At 59.4% G+C, this 27,694-nt stretch overlaps 1 protein-coding gene across 3 annotated transcripts; it reads right to left on the reverse strand.

Moving 5' to 3' along the window:
• Positions 1-1,436: 1,436 nt before the first annotated feature.
• Positions 1,437-27,694, reverse strand: LOC105479286 (cadherin EGF LAG seven-pass G-type receptor 2). 3 transcript variants are annotated; one of them, XM_011737254.3, is made up of 34 exons: positions 23,835-27,694; positions 18,077-18,724; positions 15,913-16,135; positions 15,549-15,664; positions 15,281-15,369; positions 14,734-14,891; positions 14,208-14,371; positions 13,910-14,035; positions 13,400-13,566; positions 12,812-13,099; positions 12,553-12,727; positions 12,175-12,316; positions 11,874-11,994; positions 11,272-11,455; positions 10,995-11,096; positions 9,549-9,643; positions 9,131-9,340; positions 8,428-8,611; positions 8,187-8,315; positions 7,905-8,085; positions 7,605-7,772; positions 7,368-7,494; positions 7,055-7,255; positions 6,582-6,756; positions 6,145-6,257; positions 5,888-5,967; positions 5,672-5,798; positions 5,462-5,584; positions 4,779-4,906; positions 4,450-4,538; positions 4,150-4,344; positions 3,841-4,011; positions 3,507-3,741; positions 1,437-3,156 (listed from the first exon to the last, which is right to left on the reverse strand). In XM_011737254.3, exons 1-34 carry the CDS (start codon positions 27,151-27,153, stop codon positions 3,129-3,131), a joined length of 8,781 nt encoding a protein of 2,926 aa, XP_011735556.2. In that variant the 5' UTR covers positions 27,154-27,694; the 3' UTR covers positions 1,437-3,128. The 3 variants fall into 3 exon arrangements, with proteins under 3 accessions (XP_011735556.2, XP_070956194.1, XP_070956155.1); XM_071100093.1 differs by having other exon boundaries at positions 1,437-3,017; positions 3,507-3,759; positions 23,835-27,532; XM_071100054.1 differs by having other exon boundaries at positions 3,507-3,759; positions 23,835-27,531.

A 27,694-nucleotide genomic window follows, 5' to 3' on the forward strand; every position in this document is an offset into this window, starting at 1 on the left:
TTTGTGTCTTTTTTTTTTTTTTTTTTTTTTTTTTTGAGACAAGGTCTGGCTCTGTTACCCAGGCTGGAGTGCAGTGGTGCGATCTTGGCTCACGGCAGCCTCTGCCTCCTGGGCTCAAGCCACCTCCCACCTCAGCCTCCCTAGTAGTTGGGACTATAGGCACGCACCACCACAGCTGGCTTTTTTTGTATTTTTTGTAGATATGGGTTTCACCATGTTGGCCAGGCTGGTCTCTTAAGTCCTGGCCTCAAGTGATCCACCTGCCTTGGCCTCCCAAAGTATTGGGATTACAGGCGTGAGCCAGTGCGCCCAGCTAGGGTTTGTGTTTTTTTTTTTTTTTTTTTTTTTTTTTTTAAGACGGAGTCTCGCTCTGTCGTCCAGGCTGGAGTGCAGTGGCGTGATCTCGGCTCACTGCAAGCTCCGCCTCCCGGGTTCACGTCATTCTCCTGCCTCAGCCTCTGGAGTAGCTGGGATTACAGGCGCCTGCCACCACGCCCAGCTAATTCTTTTGTATTTTTAGTAGAGACGGAGTTTCACCATGTTGGCCAGGCTGGTCTCAAACTCCTGATCTCTCAGGTGATCTGTCTGCCTCGGCCTCCCATAGTGCTGGGATTACAGGCGTAAACCACCACTCCCGGCCGTCTTTCTAGTTTATTGACTGGAACTTTGGCAAACACTAAACCTGGAACTAGGCCGGATGCGGCAACTCACATCTGTGACCCCAGCACCTTGGGAGGCCAAGGCGGGAGGATCACTTGAGCCTAGGAATTCGAGACCAGCCTGATCAACACAGTGAGACCCCTGTCTCTATTAAATTTAAAAAGTATGTATTTTTAAATATATATCTCATATATATATATATATATATATATATATATATATATATATATGAAACTTAGGACGAGAAGTAATGTTGCAGAGCACACACTTGGCTTCAGTATGAGTTTCATTTTCCAATGGGGAAAAAAACAAAAAACAACCCTGAGCAGTGTAGCTAGGAGGCACTGAGTCACTGAGCACCATTCAATTCCCACCAGCCTCTCAATGCAGCCCTCCCTGCCTCTTCAATGCTGCCCCAGAAAACTCAGCCCTGTCTAGGACTCAGCCCTGAGGGGCTGGGCTGGAAGGCTGCCGGCCCTGTGCAGCCTCTCCCACCACAGAAGTCCTTTCTGTCCTGGTGAAAAGGACGCTTTCCTGCCTGCCCGCCAGGTCTTCCTTGGAAATGCCAGGAAATGGGCTCTGCGCTGATCCGGTTACTTGGGAGCAGTGTCATGGACATAGACCGAGGGACAGGCTTATCAACCAGTGGCGTCTGAGTCTCCTGACGTCCCAGTGGGGACTTCTGAGCCCTGCCAGCTCTTTTGTTTTCCAGAGACCAGGCCTTCCTCCCTGTGGGAGGACAGGGTGCCACACAGAAGCAGACAGTGACAGTGCTGTACCCGCACAGAACTAGTTTATTCAGTAGTATGGGGCATGAAAAAACAACAACAAAATGCTACCATATTTACAGCAACAACCGAACTGTACAATCTGATGGTTAGTATCAAGTTAGCATCCAGCATCTTTGTATTTTTTAAAATCAAGTCATCAGTAGTAAAAACCAGTTAAATTTTTAACCCTTTACAGGAATTGCTGAGGGGAGAAGACAGGGGGAGAATCCATGGCAGAAAAGCCAGAGGCCGGCCTCACAAATGAGAAACAGGAGCCTTTCTTTCCTGCCCACAGCCTCTTTTTCTAGCCACCTGCTCCAGAAGGAAAGTCAGTGACAAGTCTGGAATACATGCTTGGAGTAAATGGTGACTCAGATGAAAAGCAGTCGGCAAAACTGAGGAGAGGGGAGAAGTGGGGAGATGGCGGCCTGGGGCCAGGGGGAAGGGCGTCGAGCCCCCAAGCCAGGGCTGCTGGGAACACACCCAGCCTGTGATGGCCATATCAGACCCCCGGGACTGGACACGAACCCATCCCAACACAAAAAGCAAATAAATAAAACAAATATATTAACTCTCTCTTCACAGGGAGTTGGGGTGGAGTCGGGGAGAAAGAGGAACAGGACCTAGTCCTTTGAAGAAGAGAGCCAATTCCAAGAAGGGGTTAAAAATAGAACATGTCTCAGAGGCCACAGCAGGTTAGACAAAGTAGCATTTGTCTGATTTTGGGGGCGGGTGGGTGAGTGGACACCAGAACCCAGACTTGAAACCTGTGCTTGAGCACCCTCAGGGCAGCCGAGCCAGCACTGTGTTTACTCTTCCTCCCCCACCCACACCACAGCAAAGAAGCGCAACTTAACACATGACTGGCCTGCCCCAGGTGCGGGGCGGGCAGGAAAAATGAAGCACTTTTGGGTCAGCAACTGAGCAAACACCTGGGCTGCCGTGCACGGCCAGAGTCCAGGAAAAGGAGAGGGGCTGGGGCTGCCCGACCCCCGCTGGGGGCACAGGCTCCCCTGAAAATGTGTTCATGCAGCATTTGGGGGTCCGGGGGCACTGAGTCCTTCTGCCCCCTCGCCAGACAGGGCTTTTCCAGTTCCTGGGAGAGGCAGCGCGGGCAGGGCGAGGCGCACCCTTTGCCCTGGCCCCTCACCTTTCTGAGGCCTGCCCGGGTGCAGCCCGAAGGGTGTGACGCCCTGGGTGCATGTGGCTTTGTCCTTTCCTTTTGGTGATGGCGAATGAGGGGCAGGCCCCCCAGAAGTCCCTCTCCTCCCAGAGGCACAGCAGATGGGAAACTGAGGGGAGGCTGGGAAGCATCCTGGGAGGTCCTATCCTCTTTGGGAAGGGAAAGGGGAGTCAATTTCCAGCGTATAAAAAAAATGAATCCCTGAAGTCATGAAGAGTGGAGATCCTTTTTTAAATTCTTTTTCCTCTTTTCTGAAAAACTTTGTCTTGGAGATGTTGGCCCCAGGGGTCCAAAGTGCAGTGAGGGGAATGGTGGGGGGAGGGAGTTGGCACTAGATGGCCTTGGGTGGGGTGGGTACCCCTCCTGGCAAGGCCCAGGCTCCTCAGATGGACGTTTCGTCGCTGCTGCGGGCAGGCGATGGGGAGCGGGGCAGGATAAAGCACAAGACAGGAGCAGGGCATGAGTGCGGCTGGGGAAGGGAAGGGAGCCTCGGGCGTAGGAGCCACAGCCCAGGGTTAATGCAGGAAGTTAAAGAAGAGAAATCTGGAGAGGCAGGAAAGGAAAGTGGCAGAAAAGGCAGACAGAGGGTTAGTTGAAACAGAGGAGAGAGTGACAGCTTTCACCAGACGAAGGAAACAGGAAAGCACTCCCAGCTCCCCATCCTCCCGCACTCTGCCCTAGGCTGGGCTACACCGCGTAGCGCCCAGGAGGGGTGGCCCGCCCCGCAAGGCACCATGGTTTGTGGGCACGGCATAGTAAGGGAGCTGGGCCAGTTCACCCATTTGTCCTCCTAAAGCCAACCAGAGTCGCCTGGGGAGGCCCGGAGGCAGCTCTGGGCCCAGGTGGTGCCTCCGCGGGGCTGCACCCCGTCCCGCCCACCCGGCCACACTCACTCGGAGCCTGATGAGTCCTCATCCACCGTGCCTGCCTTGATGCTCATGGCGATGGGCATGACCCCGTTCAGCTGCTCCTGGAGGCTCTGCCGGGGCGGTGGGCGGGGAGGGGGGCCGCCCCGGCTGCCCTCACTGGCAGAGGAGCCCCGGGAAGACCCAGTGCATTGCTCCAGGGGGAGCCGCAGGAGGCTGCTCTTCTCGCTGATGGTGGGCAGACACTTCTTCTTAAGGATGCCTGCGGGCCGGGGCAGGGCTGTGAGGTGCAGCCACAGGAGAATGTGAGGTGTGAGGCTGCTGACCAGGGGAGCGCGGCAGCTGGGGGTGCCCCACTCACCTTTGTGAGGCTGGGCAGAAGAGCCTGGAAGGGGGCCCAGGGACCCCTCTCGAGACAGGGCATCTCCATTCTCCCGCAGCCGCTCCTCAGGGGCCCCATTGCCACTACTCTCCTTTGCTGTGGTCCCAAAGTCTCCTGGCCAGGGGGCCTTCCCAGGCCCTGGGCCCCCATCTGGTGGGGAAAGGAAGTAGATGAGGCCCACAGAGGGCAGACAGCCAGGAGGCCACCACCCTAGTCCTGCTTCCCAAGAACTCCAGGCCCATTCTCCTCCTACCGGCCCCAAAGGCTATAGCCCTGGTGTTGGCCCACCCTTGGGGGTACTGTGCAGGGGCAGTCTCTCGGCTCCAGGCCCCAGCAGGCTATCCCAGCCCTGCTCTCCAGGGAAGGCAGCCTCCTCTTCCTCCTCCTCTTCTTCCTCCTCACTGTCTGATGAGTGGGTAGAGGCATAGGAGCCACTCTGGTCATCTTCTAAGGACAGGTCACTGTCGGAGTCTGTGTCAGGATCTAGGAGACCAGGGAGAGATCACAGCCAGCCTAGCCACCTCCACCCACCTTCACTAAAAGCCAGCCAACTGCCCCGCTGGGCGGCCGGAGTCTTGCCATCCTCACCATGCTGCTGGTCTTGACCCTCCAGGAACAGGCTGCCTGGATCCCCCAGGCCAGGGGGCCCTTGGCCAGGGTTCAGTGTGGACTCCTCCCTAGGAAGACGAGACCATGCTGGGGGTCAGCCTGGCCCCTTGCCCAGAGTCCCCGTCTCTCCTCTCCCCTGGGATCCTGGTTCCAGCCGTGGGTCCCTTACAGCTTCTAATCCAAGCTAGCCCACATGTCAGCCACAGTGTGTGCTCCTCAACTCCCAACGGCTGGCTGGCCCGGGTCCAGCATGCATGGGCCCCTCCTCCCCTCCTCCCCTCCTCCACCCTCCCATTTCCAGGATTCACCTCAGCAAGAAGGGGATGTAGCTGGGCTGACTCTTGCCCGAGCGGCTGGCACTGTGCAGAGAGCCAGCTGAGTCTCCGTAGGGCTGGTACAGCCGCCCATCTGTGTAGGGGCTGGGGCAGTTGTAGGACTAGGTAGGGAACAGAGAGGTCAGTAAGTAGGGGAGTGGGATGGCTGGCCCCAGGCTGGGAAGTAGGAGGGTGGAGGGAACTTGCCCTAAGTTTCACCTTCCACATGCTCAGGTCTGAAAGAGGGGGCCCTGCTTCTCTGCTGCCCCCGTATTGAGGCCTGGCAGTGGTCATAGCTCTGCCACAGCTGTGCCACCCCTGCATGCCCCCAGGGATCCTGGACTCACTATATAATGGCTCTGTAAAAGATAGGACCAGAAACTGACTCCTGAGAGCACCTTGGGAGACAGAAAATTTACTAAAATTCATGAGAGATTCTCAGGTGCAAGGCACTTATTACCTGATTATCTGTCTCAGACCCATCTCCCTCAAGTCAAAATCCTACACACCCTTTCCAACATCTCCTCCCCAGGCCAAACATACCATTTCACCCCCTCTTCCACCTTCCAGGAACGGACGGAGAAAAGGGAAAGGGGAGTGGGCCAAAAGTACAGGCTCACTGGGCCTCCTACCTCTCCCTCCCTTCACCACCCGCCTAAGACCCCTGGCTCCCTCACCGAGGTCAGGGTGGACTTGGTGGTCAGAGCAGGGTCAGGGCTGGGCTTGCGGCTGCAGGCAAGCTTGAGTGCTTTCCGGACCTCCTTGCTAAGCACCACATAGGAGAGGAAGATGAAGGGGCCCTGGCAGGCAAGAGGCAGCAACGGTCTGTGCATATTCAGGTACCCACAGCCCAGGTACCTCCCTTCTCCACAGGCTGGGCCAGTTACCTGGATGCAATTGCAGGCAGCAAAGAGGTAGTGGAAGAGGAGGGTGTCGCTGTTGACAGAGAGCAGTGCCAGCAGCCATGTGGCACTCAGCAGCAGGAGGACGGCGAAGGAGGGCTGCAGACCCGAGCTAAGGATAGGGACAGGCCATGAGTCTGGCCATAAGGCCTCCCATGCTGGTGCTTGCCCACGGCCCAGGCACCCCAACCCTATACTCACACAGGACCTTTCTTCTCAAAGCCCTGCCGCTGGGCAGCACAGGAGGCCCGGGCCGCCAGGATGTACAGGAAGACACTCATCTAGGCAGGGGCAGAGGACATGGGGTGCTCAGTGGGGATAAACAGCTTCTACCCAGCCCACAAGGCCCCGTGGCCTCAGCTGTTCCTAAAGGGAGTCCTGAGGACACATGGCCCCAGTAGCAGGAGGACAGCAGAGGAGGGCCACAGGTGACACCCAACCCACCTGCTAGCACTCACCGAGACGGCAAAGGCCACTGGGCCAGCAAAACTCCAGATGAGCGTGTCATAGATGGAGAGCCAGCAGAAGTCAGGGTTCCCATAGCCCTCGGGGTCCAGGCCCACAGCTAGCCCTGGAGCATGGAGACAGACGGGAGCAGGTGAGGGGTGGTGAGGGGCCTGGGAAGTAGGGCTGCAAGCAGGTGGGCTCACAGGTCCAGGCACAAAGCATGGAAAGGGTTCTGCCCACCATCGGCCCTTGTGTCCTCCCCAGGATAGGGAAGCAACACCTGGGTGGCGGCCTCAGAGTCTGGGTTAAAGCAGAGGGACACCTGTGAATAAGCTGGTCTGGGGCATGGGGATGTGGGGCCTCAGGGCCTGTATGTGGGTGGGGAGAAGAGGGAACAAAGGTGGACCTAAGGATGTGGGACCCCAAGGCCAGGAATGGGTGGGGGTACCTGTGATGAAGGCAGGCACGCCCCAGCCTAGCATGTAGTAGAAGCGCATGGGGCCGGCGTTGACGTCGCGCACCTCAGTGAGTGCCCGGTACAGGTGCAAGGCCTCCAGCAGAGCCCAGGAAAAGGTGCAGAGGTACAGGAAGTGCAGCAGGATGGCAATGACTGTGCAGGCAAACTGAGGGCCCAGGCCAGGGCAGGTCAGTGACCGGGGTCCACCCAGAGGACAGGCTCTGCTTTGGGTCAGGCAGGGAGGAGGGCCTGGGTGTTGGGAACTGCTTCCGGGGAAGCCTGGGCCAGAGGCAGATGCCCGTAGGATGCTGGGGGATCCCGGGGGACCTGGAGAAGAGGAAATCTTGGGCCAGGCGCTGCACTAGGCACCTTATTAGAGTTCATGGTGAAGGAGCAGGGGTTGCCAGTGGGGACTGGGGAGGTAGCCTGAGAAGGTGGGTCTCTGGGCAGTAGCAGCATCTTACAGGGAGGTCAGCCTGGTTGATTCCCAGGAGGAAGACTAGCTGAGCCAGGCCCAGGGCGGCTGTCAGGTTCCGTCGGATGCCGTGTTGGTTGGAGCGCAGGATACGCAAGAGAGTGAGGAAGAAGAAGGTGAGCAGAAGGGCAGCCAAGGTGACACCTAGAGCCACGTATGTCAGTGTCTTCAGTGGCAGGATCTCCCCATTCTGCAGAGTGGGTGGCAGGGGGCCAGCGAATTAGGAAGAGCAGGACCTGAGCACCCAGCCCCATGCCCTGAGTGCCCACCCACGGCTCTGCATCTGCCCCTGGGGGCCCGACCTCCCGCCGAGACACATCCATGAGCACAGCGAAGCTCGTCATGTGGTTGCACTGGCAGCTGACATGGCTCTCGTTGCGGAAGACGACTTCACAGCCTCTGGCCGACCAGCCACCTGTGCCACTGACCCTGTGTGAGGAAGGCAGAGTCAGGAAGACAAGGAGGGTGAGGCATGCAGGGGCCTGGGCTTTCAGCCCAAAGCCTTGGTGGCGGGGGCGGCGAGGGTAGTGCAGGCTCACAAGATCGAATGGTTCCAGAAGACACAGATGGGCTTGGTTCGCTCCTCTGTCTCCAGCAGGCGGAACTGCACCGTGATGGGCTTGTCCAGGGCCCGGGGCAGAAGCTCCTCATCGTCATGGACACTGATGCTCACCACAGGCGTGTTGATGATCGGGCGTTTGGGGACTCTGATGTAGGGCAGGCAGGTGCACAGTCACCACAGCAGTCACATGACTGGGGAGACGCCCCCGACCCCCTCCATGCCTCAGCACTCACCGCCTGACCCACACCCCACCCACACCTGTCCCCTAGCCACTGACCTCAGGCTGCGCTTGTCAGGGTCATAGTTATGGGGCAGGAGCCCGGCCAGGGTGCGGTAGATGATGACGCTGGCCACAGCCTCACCCTGGCTCAGCTCTGGGTGCCGTCGCTGTCGCCGTGCTAGCTCCTCTGGCTCCTGGGACTCTCCGGGGCCTGCGGGCCTGACCACGGGGGGCGTCTCTGGGAGGGGACACTGTCACACTTAGCTGGGCCCTGCCCTCTGTGGGGTCTGCACAGACACTGGGGTCCAGCTCCCAACTCAATCCATGGCCACCACTGACCTCTGAAGACAGACTCAGGCAGAATGACCGTTGTCTCAAGGTCCGGGGGCCGCTCCCCACGCAGGGCCTCGTAGCGGGGCAGCTTGGCCCCAGCAAAGTTCCCCTTGTCCAAGCGCACTACAGAGATGACTAAGGAAGGAAATGGTCACAGATAGGACCTGTGAGGCAGGCAGGACCCCAGCACAGCCGCCCTTCCTTGTCGGGGACTCCCTCCACAAACCCCTGTTGGCACCAGCCTCACCAATGTTGCGTGTGACGATGGTGAAGGGGCTTAGGTAGGTGTGCCGCATGTTCTGGGCCAGGGCGCTGGCATAGGCCTCATAGTGCTGGAGCAGCCAGGCGGTGCCACCCTCTGTCTGCTGGATCAGCTCCCAGTGCCGCTTGTTGGCTGCGTCCAGGAGGGCGCTGCCCACCCGCAGCAGATTCTGGGGTGGGCAAGGTCACGGTGGGTGTGCTCACAGCCTACACCTGACATCCCCGCCACAGAGCCCCGGCCTGTGCCCGGGCCAGCCCCCGCTTCCCGGCAGGCCCCTCCCTCTGCGCTCACCATTGCCTCCCCTGAAATGCTCCTGGACTGCACTGCCCACTCAGGTCACCGGATGCTCTGCCCCTTCACCCTCCTCCTCATTCTCTACATAAGAGCTTCCCAGCCCTGTGCCTGGACCCACACAGATGTCTTGAGATACTGCTTCCTCCCAGCCCGTGGTACCACAGGCAGGCCTCTGTTCTGGGTCAGACCGTGCCCCAGCACACACACCTTACTATGAGAAGGGTTGGGAAGAGGGCTGGGCCAAGGGTTACGGGTTTCACGGAGGCCTCCTGCCAGCAGGGAGCTCCTCATAGGTGGGATGGGAAGGCCCCCTCTGCCCTCCAGGTTGCCATGAGCGGGCTCACTCACCATGACCCCCATCTAACCAGCCAGCCCTGCAACCTCCAAGCCCCACCTCAGTGAAGTGCACGTCCTGCGTGGCAGACAGCCCGAAGCCCCGCTGGGCACTCTCGTGGGCCAGCAGCCGTGTGGCCAGCTGGTAGGCCACCTTGACGTCGCTGCCAAAGTAGCCAACTGTGTGCTGCGTGGCATTGCGCAGGAGCAGGGCCAGCCGCTGGGAGCGCCCTGAGTCTAGGCCTGACTCATTCCGCTGTAGCCGCTCGGCCTAGACAGGAGGGAGTGGAGGAGCAGGAGTGAGGGCAGGAACTCTGGAGCAAAAGGACCTCAGGAGGGGAGAGATGGTCTTTCCAGCTGGGAGACCAGGAACACACAGGCTGGAATTCCAGAATCCCGTTTCTCAAAGATGGGAGTAGGGGCAAGTGAGACTCAGCATGAAGGAGAGGGAAAAGATGGCGACGAGGCGGTTCACTTACGAAGCCCTTCAGTTCTGAGAAGGTGATGGACGTGCAGTTGAAGAGGTTTGGGGGGAGCCACCCCCTGTGCTCATCACAGTGGCGCACAGCAGTCCCTGCGGGAAGGAAGCCAAAAGGGCTGCCCTCAGGGAGACACACAGGAAGCCCCTGAGACTGGCTGACAGGTTCTGCTGGAGGCCAGCACCTCATGGGCCAGGGACAGCAACTAGCAAACAAGAGCTCTGGTGAAACAGGAAGACAGGTATGTGGAACACCAGGGCCAAAAATCTCTGCAAGATGGGTCCACACGGGGCTCTGGGGGAACAGGGCATGTGACCTCCTTGAGCCCTCATCCTGCCTGTCTCCAGTCACCACTCTGTGCTCTCTACCACTTCCTGCCTATGAACCTGCTCATCGCCAGTCCAGGACCAGCACCATCCCCCATACTGGGCTGGGTCTCCTGGGTCAGCAGCCAACACCCCTACTCCCCAGACTGTCTGCCTTTGTGGTGGCATAACTCCAGGACTCGGTGGTGAGCTGACGATGGGAACCCTGCATGATTCATCTTTGAATCTCTAGCACAGCCCTATGCCGAGCACTGTGCAGGTTTTTCAGCATTTTTGTTAAGAGTCCAAGATGTGGGACGGATGCAGTGGCTCATGCCTGTAATCCCAGCACTTTCGGAGGCTGAGGCAGGCTGATCACGAGGTCAAGAGATTTGAGACCATCCTGGCTAACACGGTGAAACCCTGTCTCTACTTAAAAAAATACAAAAAATTAGCTGGGCATGGTAGCACACACCTGTAGTCCCAGCTACTCGGAAGGCTGAGGCAGAAGAATCACTTGAACCTGTGAGGTGGAGGTTGCAGAGAGCCGAGATCACGCCACTGCACTGCAGCCTGATGACAGAGTGAGACTCCATCTCAAAAAAAAAAAAAAAAATGGAGTCCAAGATGTGGCGGGGCGCAGTGGCTCACGCCTGTAATCCCAGCACTTTGGGAGGCCGAGGCAGGCGGATCATGAGGTCAGGAGTTCGAGACCAGACTGGCCAACATGGTGAAACTCTGTCTCTACTAAAAATACCAAAAAGAAAAAAGAAAAACAACAACAACAACAACAACAACAAAATAGCCAGGTGTGACAGCAGCCAGAGGCTGAGGCAGGAAAATTGCTTGAACCTGGGAGGCGGAGGTGGTAGTGAGCAGAGATCGCACCACTGCACACCAGCCTGGGTGACAATGCGAGACTCTGTCTCAGAAAAAAGAAAAAAAAAAGAGTCTAAGATGTAGGCACAATTGGGCAACAGGGGAAGGGGGACCGTGAGCCAAGGAAGATGGGAAATGAAATCCCAGGACCTGGAGGCCAGAAAGCAGAGTCCCCGGATCTTCAGCCAGGGGCTTCCTGCCCTCATCCCACTAACAGCAGAGGCCATGTCCTCAATATCACACTGGGGCCTCCAACACCTACCAAAGGAGCCTTTGGGACAGGGAGCAGCAGCGGGCAGCCCGAAGCGGGTACGGGGCCACCAGATCCCAGCTTCAATCGCTCGTGGGCAGCTGTCGTAATTCACTGCAGGGAAGAGCACATGGTCACCCAGGAGCAGCTCTCCCTCTGCGGTCCTGCCCAGGATCCCCAGCCCTCCCTAGGTCTCCCCAGGACTGCAACCACCCCTTCGTGGCTTCCCTGGGGTGCAGGTGACCAGCACACTGTGAAGAGGGCTGCCCACCCATCCCAGGAGCCACACCTTCACAGCCATTGGTGGTGACCTCAGCAAAAGGGTTGTCACAGCGGTCACACTGACGCCCGATGACACCTGGCTTGCATGGACACTGGCCGTCCTCAGGGTCACAGACGCGGGACAAGGAGCCTGTGGGGTAGCAGTCACACAAGAGGCAGGTGGGGCTGCCTGGGGGCCGGTAGTGGTTCTCCTGAGAAATGAGGGAGGAAGGGTGTCACTGGCCAGGCTCTCTTCCCAGGATGCTCATGGGTCCTCTCAGCTGTGGCCCCTCTGGAGGGGGTCCCGACCTCAGGTCCCCTCAGGAGCAGCATTCAAAATAATTAACACTAGCAATGCTTTGGAGTTGAGCCCATCAGTGAGATGTCACACAATCAGAATAGGCTGCAAACCACCACCACACCAGGCCCACAGCCCATGGGTTACACATTGGCCCAGGGTCTACACCTCAGCCACATGAAGGTAAGCGGTCAACAGCTCCGCCTATGAGGGCAAAGGCACAAGGCCCTCGACTCTGCAGGAAGACCCATCTCTATAGCCTCCCCCTAGGGCCCAGGAGATGTGGACAGAGGCCCAAGTGGCCACAGTGGGGGCTTGTTTGGGGCTGTCACCTTGCAGTGGCACTCGCCGCTTGTCTTGTTGCAGTCTGGGTCAAAGCCTTTGCTGACATCACAGTTGCATGGGCCACATGTGGGATGTCCCCACCAGCCACGGGGACAAGGCTGGTCAATTCTGCAGAGAGGGATCCAGGCAGGCATGAGCTCCCCCTGCCACTCCCACCTAACCTAGGTGAGCCCTGTGTGGCCCTTCTGACCCTGGCTGTGGATCAGCCAGGCTTTCAGGGCTCTGAGGGACACACAAAGAGGAGTAGCAGCCACTGGGACCTGCTGCCACATGCCCTGGTCTGCTTACCTGGTCTCACAGTATGGCCCAAGGTAATTTGGAGGACACTCGCAGGTATAGCCATGGGGGGCACTGGGCTTGCGGGTACACACGGACTGGTGCTCACACGGGTTCAGGTCACACACATTAGTACAGTTGTCACCATAGTAACCTGGGACCAGAAGGACCAGAGAGGCTCATTCCCCCACCCTCCCCTCGCACCATCTTCCATGAAACCCACCTTCATCTATTTCTTCCCACGTAGCATCCTATCAGCTGGCTTTGCTGTGTCGATGACTAAGGCTCAGAGAGGTGATGTGATGCCCCATGCCCCAAGTCACACAGCAGAGCCAGCATGTGGCCCCAGGCACCTGATAACCTGCCTGTTGCCCTGGATCCTTAGCATACCTGGATCACAGCTGCAGGAATAGCTGTCCCAGTCGTTGCTGCAATAGCTGTTGGCAGGACACGGGTTTGAGTCACAAGGGTCAGGCAGGCTACAGCCTTGCTCAACGTTGATGCTCTCCCCACGGCTGGGATCCAGGCTGTTAGCCCCCTCTGGCGTATCGCTCACCCGCACACCCTGGGAGGGACAGGAGCAGTGTTGCCCTCAGTGGAGCAGGGCTGAAGTGGTAGGGAAGATGGGAGGGCAGGGCAGGACACTCACCTGCAAACAGCCCCGAAAGCCACGGGCCACACCGCCGGCTGGCCCAGGTATTCCGCCCACTGTTATGTTGCTCAGGTGCAGACCATGCAGCCGGGGGCCCAGGTTGCCCTCTGCTCTCTGCTGCCCATAATCGAAGGACAGAATGGCATGGCCGGGCCCCCCACTGGCTCCCAGTGCCAGCTGTGCATGGTGCCAGTCACCGTCATTGGCCCGACCTGGCTCCAGACGGAGAGAGGAGGCCTGGAGCCCTGTGCCCTCTACGCTCAGCACCACGTGGCCCTCCCGTAGCTGACACCAGGAGGAAAGAAAGCAGCGTCAGCAAACGGCCTTCATCACTCTTCTCCAGTTCACAGTTCCCCTTTCTGGACCACCAAACCCATCCTGCTGCCCAGCTCAGGCCACAGAGAGGAAAGTGTATTTATTTCCTTCAGGCCCAATAGGTGGCAGCATTGACCTTCCCAACGGATCCAGTGGCCTCTATCTGTCCCCACCCCTGCCCAGGACCTGCCCAGCCACTTCTGTCCAGCCCCCTAGAGGCTACCAGGGCCCTACGGCCAGGCCAGGGCCAGCCGGCTCTTCCCGCATCACCTGTAGGGTGATGGTGCTGCGCCCCCTGGTGACGGCCTGCAGCAGGACACCGTCGGCCTGGCGAGTGCGGAACATGAGGTTGAGGTGCCAGGGTTGGGAGATGGGCAGCGAGAGGCCATGCCAGGCCACCAGGCTGCTGCCCAGGAAGTGCTGTGGATTGGCCATTTCTGGGGAGGCAGGAAAAGGCAGACTGTGACGGGTGGAGCCGTGGAGGGCCCTAGGGGTGTGATGCTCAGCGGTGGCAGCTGCATGGAAGGCAGAGCCCACTCCCCTCATCAGCCCCGCCCTCCAAAGTGTGTACCTGCCCTGGGCCCGCCCCACGCTGTGCCCAGGCCTGCCTCTGACTGGCCCCTTTGTCTCCTGTGTTGCCCTCTCAGGGCTCTGCCCAGACACGCTTTTCCACCCACAGCCCGGCTCAGCGGAGGCCTGCCCAGCGCCTGCCCCAACCCTGCCAATTCCCAGGCTGTTGATAGCACCCAGGCCTCAGCCTCTAACAGCCGCCCCTCCTACCCTGGGCGCAGCTCTTGCCCCCAAAGCCCAGGGGGCACTCGCAGCTGAACGCGTCCCACTGGTTCACGCAGGTGCCCCCATTGTGGCAAGTGTTGCTGTCACACACGTTCTTCTTGGCAGGGCAGCCTGGAATGGAGAGAAGGCCTCTCAGTGGACCTGAGCCGGGGCTGTAAAGAGGAATCCTGTGGCAGCGGCTAGAGAGGCCTCTGAGACCCTGCATTCTGGCATCCTCACACCAGGCACAGCCCCTCCCCTCAGCACTGGGATCCCAGCCTGACTCCACCCCGGGCGCCCATACCAGGCACAGTGCCATTGTTGGCAATGAAGTCAGCCATGTCTATGTGCCGGCTGTCCACCTGCAGGTTCCGCATGCAGCCCACGAAGTGCCGCATTCGGACTGGGAAGCTCTCAGGCAGGTCCGGCACTCCGCCTAGTAGCAGGGGCCCCGTCAGATCCAGAGACCTGGGGGAGAAAAGATGGTGGCAGCACAAGGCAGGGCTGGGAGCTTCCGGTCCTCCGCTTGCTCTGCCACCAGGCCGGGAGACAGGAAGGGCCTAGGCAGGTGTCCAAGGGGCCCTGCAGAGCAGTGCTTAGGAAGGGGGTCACCCCCACCTGGAACTGTTCTTGTCCAACACTTGGCCCCCTCCCCAGACTGCCCCACAGGGCCTTGCTCTGATTCCCCAGTCTTGACCCCATCCCCAGGGCTGAGCAGGGGCTGAGGGAGGCAAAGGGAGGGAGCCCCCAGAAGCTCACACTCTCCACCTTCCCTCCCTGCCTGGCTCTGCCCTCACTTCACCCCATCCCTGGCCCTTTTCCCTGCTCACTTCTTGCTGCCACCCTGGGTGCCCTGGGCAGCACAGGAGTAGTTGCCCAGGACAGATCCGAAGCGCAAGGCCACCCCTGTGTCACAGCCATCCACGGTCACCACGGCCACCTTCTGCTCTGATGGGCCCTGCGGGAGCCCTGTCTGACCCAACAGTGGCTGTGGACAGGAAAGAGCAAAGAAGGGGGACACTTGATGCAGAGCCCACTAGGTTCATGGCCAGCACACACTGGGTGCCTCTGTGTGCACCCACATGCCCAGACACATACGTACATACATGCATACACACACGTGTGCTCACATGGTTTATGCATGTAACTACCTTCCTCAGTGTCCAAGTCTGCGGCTGCCTAGTGGAACAGGGAGCATCAAGCAGTGCCCAGTGGGGTGGGAATGCCCAGCAAGGTGGTACCTTCCCAGCCGCTCCCTTCCTCTCAGCCAGAAATGCCCTGACCAGCCCACCCAAGCCTGGAGGCAGTGCCATTCAGGGCTGCGTAAGCACCTGAGGCAAGAACAGAACCCCAACCCTCTGTGCCCTCCACACCCACCTTATTATAGTATTTCAGCTGCACCGTATGCCACTGGCCATCACTGACTCCTCCGGGCACGAATGGGGACACCGTGGTGGTTGACTCCCCTGAGGAAAGGATCAGGTGAGCTGGGATGCCAGACGAGGGCTGGGAAAGGCAGGGTTGGGGTGCCAGTGGCTGGGGCTGGGCCCAGGTTTGGCTGATTAGAGTATGTGGCTTGGGGTCAGGGGCTGGGAGACTCGGGGTCTTTGGAAGATGGGCAAGGATGGGGGGCAACTGTGATCACCTGCAGAGAAGGTGAGCTGGACCTGCTCCTGGATCACCTCGAGGGCCACAAAGTCATGCTTCTCATTAAAACGCCCATTGTACAACAGCAACCCGTCGCGCTCCTTTGTGGCAAACCTGAACAGGAGTTGGGGATGGGGGCAGGGAATGGGGTATCCACCTTGATGCCAGCACCCCCACCACCTAACCAGCGCAGGGGAGGGAGATCTGCGGACAGAACCACAGGCAACTCCAAGAGCTCCTGGCTCTGCTGGCAGCCTGCTCCACGCTCTTTCGATGCCTGACCTCTTACTTCATCCACAGAACAGGAGGCACCTCAGACGCCCACCAGGCCTGCTCCCTACCCCCAGCGCCCAGCCACTCACGAGAGGGCCAGGGTGAAGTGGAAACGCTGGCGCAGGCCACGAAAGGTGATGAAGGAGCGGGCGGGGAAGCTGCGCGTGGTCACCTGGCAGTAGGGCTTCTCGAAGTCTCCAGATGGGCAATCACATTTGAAACCGCCCACCAGCAGGTTGACACAGGTGCCCCCATTCTTGCAGACACCTGGGGTGCAACGGCCTGAGCGAGCACTCACCTCACAGTGCTCACCTGGACAAGAGGAAAGGCAGGTGAGTACCAAGTACCTGAGGATGGGAGGGGAACTGAGACCCCCCACAACCCAGTGATAGCTCTCACGGCCTCCCGTGACCCTTGTAATACCCCCCAAACCTCCCAGGCATCCCCACTTCCTCTCCTGTGCCATCTTCTCTGAGATCTACGGTCCCCAGGCCTTCCTGGGCACCCTCTTTGGCTCACTGAGCCGCTCTCGCCACAGCTCCACACACTGCAAGTTCCTCGGAGTTCCCAGCCCCTTCCCTACCCCATTTGGGTTTCATAAGCACAGGCCTGCTGGGACACTTGGTTGTAAGGCTCCTGGGAGCCTTCGATGTCACACTACCAAGCATGCCTGGGGGTGTCCTGGCCCCCAAGAGGGTAAATGTGCACAGGCAGATGGGCCTGCAGGACAGTGGGAGGGCTGGGAGCCTCCCTCCTCCCTCCTTCCTACTGGTGCTTTTGTCCCTCTCAGGCATTGAGATCAGTTTCCCTCCCCGGGGATGGGACCAGGCTTCCACTTAGATTTGTCTGGGTTATGGAGGAGTAAGAGAGAGAAGCTGGGGAGCCCCCAGGAATGGGGCAGAGGCCTCCCACCTTGAGCCCTGGGGTCCAGACTGAGGACCTTTGTGCACGTGGGACATGCTGAAAGTGAGAAACTGAGCTCTGAGGGCTCAGACAATTCAACAGAGGAGCTGAAAACTCCAACATCAGATGGGAAAATCCACCCTTCTCTCCCTCCCCATTCCCAGATTCTAGAGATAGGTTCTCAGCTCCTGTGCCTAGTGACTGGCTCTTGTTTCCATGGAAACTGTTGTTCGCCTACTCTAACCCCCCCAACCCCCCCACCATCCTCCTGGACAAAGACTCCTCTCCCCTCCCCCATGCCCGCCCCTCCCCTTCCCCCCACCCCTAGCAGCAGCAAAGAGAAGTCAAGTCTGGCAAGTTCTGGGCAGGAAGATGCAGCAGGGAAGGGAGTGGGGCCTGCCTATGGCTGCTGGCAGAGCCAGTGGGCATAGCACTGGAGGACAGGGAGCAGGGCCTGGGCATCTCGGAAGGAAGGGCCTGCAGGGAAGGGAAGAGAAGCAGGGAGTGCCCTGAGAAGATGCAGGAGCCTGAAGGGAGGGGTCAGGAGCATAGAGCAGAGGCAGTGAGCATCCCAGGGAGCAAGATGTGTAAAGACCTTGGCTGACAGGCCAACAGGGAAGTCCCCTAACCAGGACCCTCTTTTACCAGCACCTGGGCAGAGGTGGAGCCATTCTGCCCAGGCCCACACAGGTGCAATGATCTTCTGGAGCACCCCATCTCAGAACCCGACCCCATCCAGTTCCCCCAGCACTTCTGTGTCTTCCCCTTAATGCCTGGGGAGAAAAGTACTTGCTGCAGCTTAGAAAGGGAATTCGCTCAGCAGTGTAGAGACCAGGTTCTAGGCCCAGCCTCACATCTAAAACAGCTGTGATGAGACCAGGAGCAAGTCACCCAATCTCAGCGTTCCCTTAAATCAAAGCCAACACCTTCCATGCCACTAGCTGTTTCCAAGTATCAAATTAATTACATTAATCCTCACAACCAACTTATGACCTAAGTACGGTCATTACCTCCATTTCAAATAACTGAGGGCCAGAGAGATTAAGTAATTTGTTCAAGGTCACACAGCTACTAGTGGCAACGCTGAGACACGAACCCAGGCCGACTGGCTCTGGAGTCAGCTCTACCCGCAATGACACTGCCTGTGTGTCCCGTGCGCAGCAGGGAGAAGCACTCCTTGCGCTGCCTTCCTCAGTGGAGTGCTGTCAGGGAGCAGGCCGGATTTATGACCTCCCAGTGTAGCTGCACCTCACTCGGGAAGAGAATGAGGCAGCCGCCATCATTTGTCCTGATTTGTGCCTGCACCAGAGCCTTCCAGGGCTGCCCCATGGGTCCCCTCCCTTGGCTCACCCGTGTAGCCATCACGACAGAGGCAGGTGTAGCCGCCCTCGCGGCTGCGGCAGCGCCCGTGGGGGCCACAGGGCCGTGAGTAGCAGAGGTCCACCTCAGTCTCGCAGTAGTCACCCGTGAAGCCGGGCGGGCAGCGGCAGCGCAGACCCCCGACGGGGTGGATGGGCCGGAAGAGCACGGAGGAGGAGGCGATAAAGGGCGCGGAGGAGTCGAAGCGCAGCACCGACACACAGCGCATGTAGTTCTCGCAGGGCTCCCGCAGGCAGATGTTGTCGTCGAAGGGCAGCACGCGCTGCGCCGAGATGGCCGTCAGCAAGCTGCGGTTAAGGTACAGGCGCTCCTGCAGGTCCTCGGAGGGCAGGAAGGGCGGCCCGCCCCCGGGCCCTGGCGGCTGGCCCACCGACAGGCTCACGTTGAGGATGTGGCCCCCGGGGGCGTCGGTGTCCCGCTGTACGTTGAAGACCACCACGTGGTCCGGTGGCGTGGCCAGCGTGGCGGCCACCGCCTGGATGAAGAGGCCCAGCAGTGGTGACAGGAAGCGCTCGGGTGACATGTCCTCCAGGCGCAGCGTGATGCTGTGGGTGAGCATCTCATCAGTGATGATGGTCACACGCAGCGCGCACTGGGCCGTCACGCTGTGCACGCCGTCTGTGGAGAGGGACACCAGTCAGGACCCAGTCTGGGGTGGGGGGCCAAGCCACAGACCCGCGCAGGGGTGTGGGGAAGGCCCTGCACAGGAGCCGGGGCTGCAATTCAGCCTGCATATTCCTGCACCACCCACCAAGAAAGCCTCTCCTCTCCCACTGGCATAAGGGTGCTGAGCCAGGTAGGTCACCTGTGGGCCAGTCACTCCTTCAGGGCTCAGGGGATGAGATTTGCAGAAACTCTCTTTGCATCCTTTCCCAAAACCTTCTGTCGCTGATGCACGGCACACCTCTTAATGTTTGTGCACCTTTCCCTGTCCAACCACGGCTCCGGCTCCCTTCCCCCAGAGTCTGTGCTGCCCTGCACGGGAACCCTATGTTGTCTTTTTCATACTTTTCTACAGGGCCCAGAGCATCCTGAGAGCCATAAAAATCATCCCCGTGCCCCCTCAGCCTCTACGCCTCAACACCACGATAATCGCAGTCATGGCTGCAGCAGGGAGTTGGGGGGGTAAACTGGGTCAGTGGGCCACCTAGTCCCCCTCCCACTGAGCCCCACGGCTGCTTGGGCGCAGACCTACTATCCCCATGGCAACACCCAACACAAAGCATTCTTCCCGCCCAACTCTGGGCTGCTGTGGGTAGCCTGGGGGGCCCCACCCCAGGAAATCCAGCTGAGCCACGTGAACCAGTGACAACATCACCCACTGCCCCATGCTGGAGACAGGGCGAGTGGGGGTGGGGGACCAGGGGGGCAGAGATAGAAGGGACTGGGCAGCTCTCCACTCTGAGACCCCAGAGCCCCACTGAGTCAGTCTCTTCTCTGGCCCTAGGGCCTGTAGCTACTCATCACCCACTTGGCTCAAGCATCACACCCAAATGCCTGCCATACCCCCAGGCAACACACTCACTTATAAACAGCTAAGTACTAACACACACTTGCTGGTGTCTCACTCCACCCACACACCCTAAGCCCAGAAATACCACACACACCTGAATGCACATACACATGGGAATGAATTTTATTTAGCTAAAACATGAAAGCTGGGGACCTGGAGATGGAGGAAATGGCTTTGCAGGGCAATAAGGGATAGTCTTATTTTTTTTATTTTTTATTTTTTTAAGAGAGAGACTCTCACTCTGTCGCCTCTGCTGGAGTGCAGTGGCACGATCATAGCTCACTGTAGCCTTGAACTCCTGGGCTCAAGCGATCCTCCCACCTCAGCCTCCCAAATAGCTGAGACCACAGGTGCTCACAAGTATGCCTGGCTAATTTTTGTTTGTGTGTAGAGATGGGGTCTTGCTATGTTGTCCAGGCTAGTCTCAAATTCCTGGCCTCAAGTGATCCTCCATCTCAGCCTTCTAGAGCACTGGGATTATAGGCATGAGCTACCGGCACATTCACATTTTTATTTGTTACAATGCCTTACACATAGTAGGTGTTCAGAAAACACTGAGATGTGGATGACAATCTATTCAGTCTCCAAAAAGAATAAATGGTCTTTAAAACATAGCAGGGGGGCGGGGCGCTGTGGCTCATGCCTGTAGTCCCAGCACTTTAGGAGGCCGAGGCAGGTGGATCACGAGGTCAGGAGTTCGAGACCAGACTGACCAACATGGTGAAACCCCAGCTCTACTAAAAACACAAAAATTAGTTGGGCGTGGTGGTGGGCGCCTGTAATCTCAGCTACTTAGGAGGTTCCAGCTACTCAGGAGGCTGAGGCAGGAGAATTGCTTGAACCCAGGAGGCAGAGGGTGCAGTGAGCCAAGAACGCGCCATTGTACTCCAGCCTGGGTGACAGAGCGAGACTCTGTCCCCAGAAAACAAACAAACAAACAAACAAAAACCACATAGCAGGGGGAGCCCAACTAGACATAAAGAGTGAATGCTTACCCTAGCAGTAATGGGGCAGGAGCCCATGTTTCTGGGGGGGGGTGTGAGTAGGCGAGGAACATGGGGACAAATTCTGCATCTGTACTGTACCTACTTGGGGTGACTGACTATACCAGCGGTGGCTCAGCTGAAGCCGGGAAGGCTGAAGGCAGACCCCCATCTCAGCCGTGTCCTCGGCCCACTGCCCACCTACCCTCCAGCCTCATCACTTGCTTGTTCTCACCAGCTATCACCAGTAAGCCCTGCTTGTCATCACCCACTTCTGTTCCTCCTGCTCTCGTCTCAAAGCTGTTGCACAGGCTGTTCCTTCCCACCTAGACACCAGCCCACAGTCCTCCGAGTCTTCTAACCTGCCCTGAGCTCACCTGCTCCAGGAAGCCTGCCCAGATTTATGTCATCAGGCTCTACTTTCCTCTCTGTTTCAGACTTCCCCGCACGCACTAGGGTGCTCAGCTGGCACAGGGCTCTTGTATACTTGGTACATCTGCTTAATGATTCCTTGACCAGATATTCCCTCCAGGCAGAAGCAGCCCAAGACTCCACACACAGTGCCCACAACTGATTAAGAGACGAGAGGGCAACCAAAGCCACGGAGCAGGAGAAACTTTGCCACCACTCAGCCCTGGGAACGAACACTCCTCGCTGTGTCCCCCGCCGCCATCGTCTTAGGCCCCGCCTGGGCCCCTCTCCCAGCATGTCTCTGTTGCTGCCCATCTGGTTCACCATCTGTGGCCACCTGCCCCCTCTGCTATTGTCCCCATCCCCAACAGTCAACCCACTGCTCTCTCCTTTCTGTGTCCCCCTCCCCTGCCTTGACCTAGGTCACCCCTCAGGTGCAAAGGCAGGGTGGGAACAGGGGTGGGGAGTGCACTGCCTAAGCTGTCTTCCTGAACAGAAAAGAAAGCGCTAGGATGGCCTCTGACCCCAGGAAATGCCACCTGTGCCCCAAGCTTAGCCAGGCACACCTGGAAAAGCGCCAGGTCCCGGTCAGCCTCCCAACCTCTCTTCCCCTGGCAGATGTGCCAGCGGAGGCTGGAGGCCAAGAGGGCTCTGCTGTTCTGGGAGCTGCCCAGACCATGGACAGGAGCTGCTGTGTGTCGGAGCAGAGGAAGAAAGAGGCGAGGAGAATTCAGGCTCCAGGAGAGCCATCGGCCCAGGCTGGGACAGCCGCAGCCATAGGGAGGAAGACAGGGGAGGCACAAACACGGAGACCAAACAGGGGAAGACAAAGCCCCAGGAAAAGAGCCAGTGATGGGCAAGTGGGAGAGCAGGAGAGCCACAGGAGCAGGGAGAGGGCACCAGAGAGAGGCAGTGCTGCAAGGCCCTGCATGGGCAGGGGCGGGAAAGAAAGAAGAGACAAAGAACAAGAGGAGGAAAACAAAGGGGCAGTGGGAGTCAGCTCCCCCTCACCCTGGCCTCCCTGAACTTTGGGGTTGCCGTGGTGACTGCCTCCAAGGGTCAGGGCGGAAGGGAGAGGGTGGGGTCAGAGCTGCCAGGCCAGGAGAAGCCCTCCTGGATGTTGCCCCGAGCCTTCTCTAGACTAGGGAACCAAGGTCTGGGGCTCTGCCCTGGTGGGAGACGGAAAGCCTAGTGGGGGCACTTCTCTGCCCCCATCACTTAGTGTCTGGCCACACTCACCAAGGGCAGGCTGGGTGTGGAGGACCAGAGGGAGAGGCCCTCCTTCCCACCTCCTTCCCACCACCTCAAGTGCCCAGGCACAGCTGAGGACACAGGAGCTCAGCCTCCCACTTCCTCCTCCTGGAGGGGAAACTGAAGTCTCCGGAGGCTCAGAACCTCAGCCACAGTTCCTGAAAAGCTCCTGCTTCCTGGTTCCTGTGGCTACCTTGAGGGGTGGGGCAGGGGGGCATCTGTCCAGCAAGGACCCTGAGTGAGGCCATGCCCTGACTCTCCCATACCCTTCCTTCCCCTTCCAGCCACACTCCCTGGGGTGGAAGTAGGGGCCTGTCAGCCTCTTCTTTTCCTCCCTTCCCTGACGGGTTTGAAAGCTGCCTAGAGGGGGTGTGACCTGACCCACCCCTGGGGTGCAGCTAACAGCATCCCCTCATGAGGGTCTCAGTTGTTCCCAGGCTTGGGGAAGGCACTCAGCAACTTGGGTGTGGTCCTCTCCCTGCTGCTACCTCTGGCTCCCCACAGCTGATAAAAAAAGACAGAATACTGTCACCAACCCCCTCCAACTCTCCTCCCCCAGCCCTGCTGTCCAGGGAGTCTGTAGGCTGAGCGCTTGGCCAAGCATCAGGAATGCCCCAGCCTGGGATCCCGCCAGGCTCCCACGCCCTGGGACTCTGTTCTGTCCTCAGATCAGGTGCCTTGGGGTCTCTGCCCTCAAAGCCCACCAGTCCCCTGGCCTGTCCTGGTCCCTACACTCCATTCCTGGAGCTCGTCCGGGTCACAGCCAGCAGAAAAGGAAGGCCTGGCACCCTAAGAACAGCCCGTGGGGTGGCAAGGGGGCCCAGAAGGCCTCAGCTTGCCCCCCAGCTTCATTGCAGCCCCTCCTCCAAGCCAGACCCGAACCACGGACTCTGAAAGTGGGATCTGTTTGGACAGACAATGAGCTCTAGCCTCACTTCCTGTGGGAGCTCTGAAGGGGGAGCCAGGCCAGGCTCTTTCTGCCTGGAGGGAAAAGAATGCGCTAGACAAAGTCCATGTCAGCCGATTCTGCAGCTCAGCCAGGAGGCAAAAGGGGCCAGAAGAGGACTGCAGGGTCCTGACCCCTGGGTAGCGGCAGCCCTGTGCTCCCGTGGTCCCCATTTCTGCCAAAGGCTGTATGAGACTGCAAGAATATCTTGATGGGGGTGAAGGGGCCCTGGCCTCGCCTCCCCTCCTGCGCCACAGTCCTCTCTACCCTTCCCCCAGCTCTCCTGGCCCCCCAGGCTTCCACGCGCCTTTTTTCACAATTCTTGGCAGCCATAGCCGGGACAGCCTCACAACACTTCCCCGACCACGTCACAGGCTGGTAGACAGTGGGGGCAGCCAACCGAAGCAGCCCAGCCCAGCCTGGCAGAAGGCGGGGCCTGCACCAGCCGCCGGGATTCCTGGGGCTTCTTCCCAAGCTGGCTCTCGCCCCCTCCCGCTCTGTGCCAGGCACTGGGCAGGGAGGTGGGTCTGTAGCTGCTTCCTGGATCGTGCCCTACCTCCAGTGGCTGCCCGGACCCTCCCCGCGAGCTACCCCCACCCCAGTGCCACCTGGACCCTTCCTTACCTGACACCAACACGCTCATGATGGCCTCCAGAGGCCGGTTGTTGTCCAGCGCGCGGCTCAGCTTCAGCTCGCCCGTGGAGGCATTGAGCAGGACCAGGCTGAGTTCATTTCCCCGCTCAAAGCTGTAAGTCAGACTATCTGAGATATCAGGGTCATGCGCAGGTACTCGGCCAATGGCACCCCCAGGGAAGCTGCTTGAGCGGTTGGTGACATAGTTGTTGAAAAGGATCTCAAAGTTGCCCAGCACTGGTGGGTTGTCATTGCGGTCAAGGAGGCGGACGTGGACTGTAGCCCGGCTCACCAGAGGAGCTGACGTGGCCTGGATGACCAGGACGTACTCAGGCCGGTCCTCGTAGTCTAAGTCTACCAGGGCTGTCAGCTCCCCAGAGAAGATGTCCAGCTGGAAGACCTCAGGGATGTTGCCCTCCACGATCTGGTACATAATCTGGGCATTAGTGCCTTCATCGGGGTCAGTGGCTGTGACCCGGGCCACGGCCAGCCCAATGGGGCTGTTCTCTTCCACAAACACATCAAACTCATCCTGCTCAAAGACAGGGGGATTGTCATTCACATCCAGCACAGTGACTGTCACTTCCATGGGCGTGCGGGCTGGGGGCATCCCCTTGTCCACTGCATATGCCCGCAAGACATACTGGGCCACGTTCTCTCGATCCAGCCTCCGCAGCGTTCGCACGATGCCTGACGTGGACTCGACAATAAAGTCACCATCTCCATCGTCGCCTCCTTGGAAAGTGTAGAAGACCCTACCATTAAGTCCAGAATCACGATCAGTGGCAGAGATCTGCAGGACGCTAGTGAAGGGTGGCACATCCTCATAGACACTGCCCTGGTAGGAGTCGCGCAGGAACTGAGGGGCATTGTCATTCACGTCGTTAACCAGGATCTCCAGGTAGGTGGTGTCGGACTTCTGGGGAATGCCGTTGTCCCGAGCAGTAATGGCCAGGGTATAAGACACTTGGTCTTCGTAGTCCAGCTCAGCCTGGGTGGTGACAGCCCCTGTGTCTGCATCGATGCGGAACTGGGGGATGCTGTCCTCCATGAAGTAGGTGATGCGGGCATTCTCACCTGTGTCCTCATCCGTGGCGCTGATCAGCACCACTGTGGTGCCTGCCGGCCGGTCCTCATTAACATTCACTGTATAGTGGGAGCTCTGAAAGACAGGACGATGGGTGTTGGCGTCGGTGACATTCACCACAATCTGTGCCGTGTCCTGCCGCGTGCCATCGGAGGCGGTAACAGCCAACACATACTGCCGCTCAAGTTTGTAGTCCAGTGGCAGGGCAAGGGATACCAGCCCACCACCACTTTGGCTGGTGATGGAGAAGCGGTTTCGGGTATTGCCACTGGTGATCTGGTAGGTGATGACACTATGAGCATCACGGTCCACAGCTGACACCGTCACCACGCTAGTGCCCACAGCTGCATCCTCATTGAGCCGCACTGTGTACTCGGGTTGGGTAAAGGTTGGATTATTGTCGTTGACGTCCAGGACAGTCACGCTGACGCTGGCCGAGGCAGTGAGTGCTGGAGTGCCATGGTCTCGAGCTTCTACCCCAAAGCTGTAGAAATCAACTTCCTCCCGGTCCAGTTCAGCAGCCACAGAGATCCAGCCTGTGCCATTGTTGATGGTGAAGGGGAAGTCAGGTCCCATCCCAGCAAGGTGGTATTCCAGGCGGGCATTGTCACCAGCATCAGCGTCGATAGCCTGGACGTGGAGAACCAGGTAGCCTAAGGGGACGCTCTCCAGGACAGTAGCCTGGAAAGGGGTGCTGACGAAGATGGGGGCATTGTCGTTGATATCCAGGACCTGCACTGTCACCAAGCCAGAGACATTAGAGAGTGGGGGACGGCCACCATCCTGTGCTCGCACCCGTAGGGTGTACTCCTTGGTGGTCTCATAGTCAAGAGGGCTGACCACATCCAGAGCTCCAGTCTGGGCATCCAGATAAAACTGTCCCCGAGCGTTGCCACTCATGATGCTGTAGTGCACCAGGGCATTGCTCCCCTTGTCTCGATCTGAGGCTGTGACTCGGAGTACTGGGGCCCCCGGAGTCACGTCCTCCCTCACTTGGACCACATAGCGCTTCTCACTAAACTGGGGGGCATTGTCATTGTCATCCTCCACAGAAAGGAAAACAGCAGCTGTGGTACTCCGAGGACCCGGGTCCCGACCCTGGTCACTTGCCTCTACCGTCAACTGGTAGGATTCCACCTCTTCCCGATCCACAGGGCCACGGGTTCGGATCACCCCAGAGCGAGGGTCTATCTCAAAGACTTCGGAGGGGCTGCCCCCAGGCCCCTCCAGCAGGCGGTACAGAATATTGGCATTGGGAGGGGCATCACCATCCGTGGCCCTGACAGTGAGCACCTCATAGCCAACCTCCAGGTTCTCCCTGAGGCTCTCCTTGTACTCCTGCTGCTCGAACACGGGGTCATGATCATTGGTGTCAGTAACCAAGATGGTGAGTGTAGCCAGAGCACTTCGTCGGGGCATGCCGTGGTCTTGCGCCGTGACCCTGAAGACGTGGGTGCTCTTGGTCTCACGATCCAGCTCCTCAGCTGTGGTTACTGCACCAGTGATTGGGTCCAAGGAGAAGAACTGGTTGGAGCGGCTATCAAAGAGGGCATCCATGGTGTACTCAAGTCGACCTGCCTCACCCTCGTCTGGGTCGATGGCCCTCAGGGATGCAACAGGAGTGCCTGCTGGTTGGTTCTCTGGCACTGTGGCCTGGTAGCTGGGGGGCTGGAACTGGGGGGCTGTATTTACATTCCTTTTCCGACGCCCACCCATGGACTCTTCTGGTGACCCTTCCCCTGCCCTGAGCCCAGGGGCCTGTGCTAGTTTGCAGGACTGGCATCTGAGCCGTGGGGCTTTTAAGCACGGGTGCTCCTGGGGCAGTGTGAGCTTGCCCTGTGGCGAAAGGTGGCCTCCAATGCCCAGGAGGCGACAACTCCAGGGGCAGCCTTCAGGAGCTGGTGGTAGGGGAATATGGGCCCCGGATTCTGGACACCAAACCCTCAGGCCATCGTGGTGGGGTACCAGGTGGCCAGTCAGCTCAGTGCCCGCATCCGTGCAGCGGCTGGTGTACAGCCAGAGGTTCGACGCTGAGGATGGACAGAGCCAGCCCACAGGGGCGCAGGCCCCAGAGGAGCCGAGTCCCCTGGACCCCAAGGAACGACAGGGCCCCACTTGGTCTCCCAATACTGGCGGCGGCGGCGGCAACAGCAGCAGCAGCAACAGCAGCAGCGGCGGCGGCGGCGGCGTTGGGAGGGGGGCGCCGGTGGCCGGGCTCCGCATCTCTCCCAGCTCCCGGCCGGCGGCCGAGTCAACAGCGGCTGCGGCTCCTCCTCCGGCTCCTGCCGGCCCCGCCGCGCCTCATGCCCGGACCAGGGCGCAAGTCCCCGGGGGCCCCCCGTGCGCCCCGCGGGGCCTGCACCTGGATGGCTCGGCGGGGCCCCGCGCTGCGCCCTCCGACGCGCCCGGGCTCCCACCGCCCCCGGAGCCAGACCCGCTCCCTGGTTACCCTGAGCACTGCGGGCTGCCGCTGCGCCTCCACCTGCGCTCCGGGCACTCACCACCTGCGCCCGCGGGCCCCGCGGCGCCCCTGGCCTTGCCGGGCCCCGGGTTCCGGAGCCGGGGTGCCCCCTCCGCTCCTGTGGGATCTCCCACCTGCGCCCGCGTAGCCGCGCGCCCCGACCCCGGCCCGGCCCCGGCGGCCCCCGACGATCCCGCGCCGCCGGCTCGCGCCCCGCGTCCCCGCCGCGGCTGCTGCCTGTCGCCGCGGCCCCGCGCCCAGCCCCGCGCTCCCTCGCCTCCCCGGCGGGCGGGCGAGCTCTGC

The sequence above is a fragment of the Macaca nemestrina genome, chromosome 1 (assembly GCF_043159975.1).
Source record: "Macaca nemestrina isolate mMacNem1 chromosome 1, mMacNem.hap1, whole genome shotgun sequence".
In the NCBI taxonomy this organism is placed as follows: Eukaryota; Metazoa; Chordata; class Mammalia; order Primates; family Cercopithecidae; genus Macaca; species Macaca nemestrina.

What these genes read in the sequence shown, in the direction of transcription:
- LOC105479286 (XM_071100054.1), bottom strand. Translation starts at nt 27,153, where the DNA reads ATGCGGAGCCCGGCCACCGGCGCCCCCCTCCCAACGCCGCCGCCGCCG. An exon ending in TCTCAGAACTGAAGGGCTTC is followed by an intron (nt 9,341 to 9,548) that starts GTAAGTGAACCG and finishes CCTCCTGTCTAG; the next exon opens with GCCGAGCGGCTACAGCGGAA. An exon ending in TTTGAGAAGAAAGGTCCTGT is followed by an intron (nt 5,799 to 5,887) that starts GTGAGTATAGGG and finishes CCCTATCCTTAG; the next exon opens with CTCGGGTCTGCAGCCCTCCT.